Source organism: Egretta garzetta, unplaced genomic scaffold (genome assembly GCF_000687185.1).
Source record: "Egretta garzetta isolate BGI_Z169 unplaced genomic scaffold, ASM68718v1 scaffold112, whole genome shotgun sequence".
NCBI classification, from domain to species: Eukaryota; Metazoa; Chordata; class Aves; order Pelecaniformes; family Ardeidae; genus Egretta; species Egretta garzetta.
The window spans coordinates 1799178-1805782 of NW_009258884.1; the positions used below are offsets into that span (position 1 = coordinate 1799178).

The following is a 6605-nucleotide window of genomic DNA, read 5'->3' on the forward strand; positions in this document are numbered from 1 at the left end:
TTAGCAGTTAGGAACAAAAGCCAATTGCGTGAGAGAGTCGTGGGTGACAAGGTTGCAAGTCACCTGGAAACAGTAACAGGCACAAGCACCATTTTGAGACTGCGTAAGCTTTAATTCCTGAACAATGCTTTTCTGTGCTGTAAAAAGACCTGCCAAAACAACTTCTGGAACAGATGTAGCTTCTGAGTGCCACCTGCTGGCTACGCGGCTGCAGATTTGCTGGCCTCCATATTGGCGTAAATGACGTAGAAACAATGCCCAGGAAGGAAGCTACGGGTTTCCATGGATGCCAGAACAGCAAGCCAAACTAGCAGATAAAGTGGTTTTCCTCCCTAAGAACAGTTCCTCTGCTAAGACGGTAGTTTATTTTTAAACAAAGAGTGGAAAATCGTGTTGGAACTTCTAAATACTCTGATGTATTTTAATGCGCGTGCTTTGTAGGTAAAAATCACCAAAGGAGCATTCCTTGTCCAACCAAATCATTAAAGATGATGTGAAACAGCATGACAAATTGATATCCTACCATTAATTAAGATCCGCAGGGTGCTTTTTGCAAATTTTACTTGTTTTGGCAAGTCTAGGAATTTTCCACCTAAACAGTTCTGTCTGTGTGATCCATCTATATTTACTAACCAAACTGGCAAACACGAATGCATGGAGGACATTCTTGAGTTTTATTTTGCTACTTACAGACAATCACAAATCACATTTGCTTAACTCTTTGTAATGTGTTTATTCCAAAGTTGCATCTTTTGTGATTTAAACCCACCCCAGACTTACCGCTGCTTTGTGATCATTTGCTATGATGATCAGCTGTTGTGCCAGACCATTCAAAAGCCTTGTTCGAAGCGAGAGGTCCTCAAAGTCATGCCGAAAAGGAAATGCAATTCCATCAACTACCACCAGTCTGACCTAAACGCAGAAGAAAAGGAAAAACTACCATTACTATCCTACAAACAAATGACAAAAAGCAGTAAGACCTCTTTTTAAGTGCACTGGCATGTTTTACGTAAGGTGATGACAATCTTTTATTTCAAACTCAGATGTGTATGACAGCATCAACACCTATTGTCTCTTTCTCTCTCTATGGGAGACAATCAGCACTCCTTAAGAGTGCAGAGTAAAGAACCTCAAGCTCCAAACACACTAGTACCCTTGCTAGGTTCAGTACTGCATTACGCATAGATACGAGCTCAGACCATAGCTGCACTACCTTAAACAAAATGCTGCAGGAAGCTCTCCCATTAGTTAACTCAGCACAGAGCTGCCCTTCCGACTGTTTCCAGTTTCAGAGCTTGCTCGTTCATGGCTAGCTGACTTATCTCTGCAGTATTTGGTACAGAATACAAAATAACAAAGCTGGACTTAAAGCCTTGCGGAGAAGCTGGAGAAAAAAAATCATTAAACATCAGAATTGTACTTCAATCAACTCTCCATGAACACTAATTTATTGCACCTTCTCCCTCAAAAAATAAAGTCCAAACCAAAACTAGAATACGTGCTGTCTGCAGTCACTGTTAAGGTAACTCATCAGATTCTAAGGGTCATCTTAGAAACACGGATTTTAACAGATGCTTAAAGATATTCCGGACACTATGCAATGGAGCTGAGTATCTATCTTGCCTGAAGATGTTTGCTTTGCTGAATTATTTCTTTTGTAGCAATCATTAGCTGAAGCTAGAGCAAAATGCTGCTGCTGGCTCATCACCCTCAAGACACTCTATCAACATTAGTCGGGGATTTTTTTATTTATTATAACTTCATTTGTTGCAGCTGTTTTGATGACCCAAGTTTGCCTGAAATACAGAAGGGAGATGGATAGTCTTACAGTGTTCGCATGTTTAGATGTCACTCAAATCCCAGGTATCTACAAGTTCTTGCATTAATGCACAAGATAACAAATTGGAAACAACACAAGAAAACTGATTTTCTGTATTACTGATTTAACTCATTGTTGGGAAGTAGCTTTGTGGCTGGAACATACAAGCCTCCAGCAAACATCACTCTCTGAAATGGCCCTGGGCCTCCAACTTAAAAAAAAAAAAAAATCTTAATTTAAAAAAGAAGATTAAATAGTTAGAATTAAAATAAGATATTCTTCTGTTTTCTCATTTTTCCTCCTTCCTGAAAATTATTTTCTATAAGCCTGTACATCTTCCCCATGCATAATTTTTTTACCTTAAGAACAATCAGTTTAACAGTATAAACGTGACTCATCCTAGAAAGGAACGTACACATAGTTATATAACTTGCCTATCAGATGAATATGTCTAGGTAGGATGCAATTTAGTTTATTTTCTCCCAGCTGCACTTACAAAATAACAAAGAAGTAGACTTAAAGTATTCAGAAGTAGGCTATATACAGAAAGCTTGGTAACACATGCCTTCTCCATGTCAGTTTGTCTCTACTAGACCTTAAAGAACTATGTTTATTATGACAAGAGGATCTTCTGACATAGTCTTTTTCATATTATTGGTCTTCCTCATATTACTACAAGATTGCAAACTGTATTTCCAAATGACACTCTCTACAACTATGTGTCTCTCAAAAAAACCCTAAAACCTGGAGGTTTCCTGTGGTCCCAGTCTCAGCTCCAGGTCTGCACAGAGGGATCAGACTAATTTTAATGAGAGCTGGACTGCAATGAGCAATCTGTTAAGTCACTTATAGCCCGTCCAAGGAATCACCAGAAGGTCTTGCGGTTCTCCTGCAACCTTCAGTATTTCAGGCTCCAGGCCAAGCACAGATAATCAGCACAGATGGTACCAGAAAACTGCAGCCCGATGTAACTGTGCTAATGAAGCCATGTACTTTCCACAAGAGCAAACACAACAGGGCACCGTTAGTACCTGGCAGAGAAAGGGAAGTACCAGACTACACTAAGCAAAAGTTAAGACTCCCATCTGCGCTTTCAAGAACATAACAGCTTCCAAAAATGGAAATTATGTGCAAAAGACAATCTTAACTAAACAACACTCATTTGTGCTCTGTTAGAATAAGGCACAAGTCATCTTCCCTGAATCCAGTTAGGGAGAGATCTGCTGTGCAGGATCTTGAAATCTGGAAGGGAAGTGGTGAAAATCTGCCTTACAATAGCATTTCATTAAGATGCCAGGTACTAGGAAACTTTTTGGCTGTGGTCCACCCAAGAGTCAAGCTGCAGGCTCTGGTTGCTTGTAGCAACAGAAGATGTATTGGAAAGAAGGAGAAGAGTCACTTTCTGGATGCCAAGATGGCGCAGGATGCTTCTGGTCTTCGGTGATCTTCTAGGACAAAAAAAATGGCACTAAGCCTTTCTGATCCCCCTGCATCGTGGTCATCACACGCACACCTGGCTCAGAGGCTCTTTTGTCAATCAGTTTTGTGATGATTCATAACTCAGTGCTCATAGAAATGTAATGATGTGTGGCAACATAGATCCAGTATCCTCGCTTCGAAGTGGAGATTCAGGATGATGGCAGCAGTGGTAGCAAAAGCAAATTACTCTCAAGAGTGATTGGGATGGCAATGAAAAAGCAAACAAGCAAGTAAGCTTTACATTTGTACTCTGGCATCAGCCAATACATTACTGCCAAGCTGATGAGGTACCAAGGTGTTACTCATGTTACTCTTACTGTAACAGATGAACATCCCTGAAATTCTTCAGTGTGAAGATGAGTGATACCTTCTGGTAAGTCTGCAATAACCCTTACCTTTGAATGCTCTGAAAGAAAGTCTGGGAGGAGGTAGACCTGTGCAAGAAGCTCTACGTAGTCACGGCAACGGAAGTAATATATGTGAGAAAGGATGCTTTCAAGAGAGAAAGTCTCCAAAGCTTTTAGATGATCTGAGAACAAATAAATAGATGAGTAAATGAGTCAGAAGTCTGTACTAGCATACTGCTACTTTCATCATTCTACCAAACTCTCTCTTCCACATATAGCAACAGCAAAACTCCCAGAAAAAGAAACAGTCAAGGTAAAGAGTGTGGGAAACATACCTTCCATCTGGCTTGAAAGTCAGGAAGGTGGTGAGCAGATGCTATCTCAGCATTTGCACACAGATACACCGGAGCCTCCAAGGGAGTGCTCCGAAAATGAAAAATTTATTTCTGAAAAAAGAACTTTTCCAGTAAATCATTTTCAAGCCAGAACACCACCAGAGGACAACAGTGACTACTAATCATCCATTAATTAATGTACAGGCAGTAGCTCATTTAATATGGTGTCCTTTTATCTCTGTTCAAACAGAAGTTTGCTGCATAAAGTGCTCTAAGAGTTACATAAAAGTTGTGTCAGCGTCCCCAACATAGTGATGATTTATAGAACAGAACTCTTCATTAAATGCAACCTGGCTATATTGACCTCATGAAGGAGCTGAATTCAAGCTGCAGTTTTACAATATGGGGCTCAGCAGCAACATTGCCTTAAGAAATTCTGCTGTTCCTCATCTCTTTTCCCCAGCTGCTCGTCCCATCCCTGCGTTGCAGCACATTATCCCTCAGTTTTGCTGACAGAGTTGCGTTTGGGTTTTGATGTAAATTCGATCATTAAAGTGCTAAAAAAAAAAAAAAAAGGCAAAAGCTGAAATCCCCACATACCTAAAAAGCCCACAGATCACCATGTAGAAAAAGAATTATTCTGAAAGTAGATCAGCTCATTCTGCAGCATGGCTCCACATGCTGAGGCAGTTCGGGGCATGATACGTGCAGGTGGAAATGAAAGGCTGGCAGCAAGACCTCCTTAAGCCAGCACTGCTGCAGAAGCCCTCGAAGTGTGAAACTGCAGCCTACAAGACACTCGTTTCACTCAGATCCTAGCCTACTAGGCAGAAAGAAACGACTTTGCAACGTACCTTCTTCTTGCTGAGCTGCAGCAATAAGCTGGCAATGCTGCACACAGGCCGTTGCGATATCCACTACTCTGTCTACCATAAAACTTCCTTCAGTATCAATGAACACAGCTTCTCCAGCGACGCCCCCAAAGCATTCTGGGATCTGTACGTCTACTGCCAACTGCATACTGCCATGGGAAACAGAAAAAAGATAAATATTTACATCACAAAGCTCTCCCCTCCCAACTCACTCCTAAAGTGACATTTCTGCTGAGGAATACATGGAACAGGAAGCAGTACAGCCATTATCATGATTACATTTCTAATGCTGTATCAGAATCAGAGATTGCAGTCATGACAACAAGAAAAATGAGCTCTCTTCCTAGTTAAACTAAATGAAGAAAAGTGATTCTCGGTTGCACAAAAGTAATCTAAAAATAAAATACCATAGCTGTGTTTTCCCAACACCAGGTGCTCCACAGATCTCAGTGATTTTTGTTAGTTGCACACCACCTCCCAGAATATTGTCTAGTGCTGAACAAAAGGTGATGATGAAGCCCTGGGCTTGCTCTTCTTCCAGCAGTTCCAGTGCTGTGCACTTCCTGGTGGTGCCTGATCCCCCAGCAGTCCTTGCTGCATCCCCGGGACATTCCTGCCTCACAACCTGTAACGCTTCCAGTGCCTCTTCTTTGGAGATTCCAATTTCTACAAGAGTCAAATGCATAAAACACTACCTTATTTTTATAAACAGTGATCGATATTTCAACTCGTTTGCCAGAACCTGATCATTCGGCAGTGCAACACAAAAATATTAATCCTTTTAGTATAACAATGCACGTAGCTTGCCAACATCTCTGGCACTGATTGATGTGATTTTCAAAAGCACTCAGAGCAATGATGCCCTGCGTTCAGAATTCAGGTGACAGTAAGGCATCTGCAAATAAAAAAAAAAAATCACAACTGCTCTTCACAGACATGCATGAGATCTGGCAGGGCAATTCACTTATTCTGCACTGAACGTGCTATCATATTAATGTCTTTTGAAGCAAATAAGGTCCTGCAGAAGAAGGCAGGTTGCAGACCAGTAAGTGACGGTGACACCTACTGATCGTACTCCAAATTCTCAGGGTATTCCAGGGCTGGGCACCTTATGCATCGTTTCTAGATTTTGAAGCACAGGCCTAGTAACAGAGATGAGACACCTGCAAATACTGTGTGTGTCTATGTGTATACACACACATCTGTCAGGATTTAAGCTACTTCACTTTGATCTTCGAGGCAAAACTATTGGCACATATTATCATAGATAGCAAACCGACTGATAACCAAAATCATGATACGCTTCTTACAATGGCTGTGCAAATCTTACTTTAACTTCTTGAAAAAGGTAACTTTCTGACTTCATAGAAGTTTATTCTGTTTAAAGCATGTGCAGCTGGGGAAAGAAGAGGAATGAGAGACAGAATCCTATGGTTTTTCTCCTTTGTTATGCCATTTACACCTATCACTCAGTGTTAAGACGGATCTTTTATCAGAATCGCCTTTCTTTTTTTTGCTTAGGCACATGTGAAAGTCAGTGAATGTTTACTTTGCCCATTTCTCTAGGCTCACCGGAGGCCTGAGGGAGATTTCTCAGGGGAGCTGCCCAGAGCTGAGCCGCACCACTTCGGTACGGATCGGGTGCTTACCCGCCCGAGCTGCTTAGTGCGCGGGAGCCATTTAAATAAGCGAAACCCTGCGGAAACCCCACCCTCGCTAATAAGTTACCAAGAAAGCTTCGCGGGGAGGAAAG

At 41.4% G+C, this 6605-nt stretch overlaps 1 protein-coding gene across 5 annotated transcripts in view; it reads right to left on the reverse strand.

Moving 5' to 3' along the window:
* The window catches only part of RAD51C (RAD51 paralog C), an 18142-nt gene extending 11659 nt beyond the window's left edge, over positions 1-6483 (reverse strand). For all 5 annotated transcript variants that reach the window (XR_004841335.1, XR_004841337.1, XR_004841336.1 and 2 more), the window contains exons 1-4: positions 5260-6483; positions 4835-5001; positions 3694-3827; positions 781-912 (exon numbers count right to left, since the gene is read on the reverse strand). Coding sequence is in view for 2 of the 5 variants with exons in the window: in XM_009633889.2 (XP_009632184.1) it covers positions 781-912; positions 3694-3827; positions 4835-5001; positions 5260-5537 (711 nt within the window). In the remaining 3 variants the exon portion in view is untranslated. The remainder of the gene's footprint in view (positions 1-780; positions 913-3693; positions 3828-4834; positions 5002-5259) is intronic.
* Positions 6484-6605: the final 122 nt, after the last annotated feature.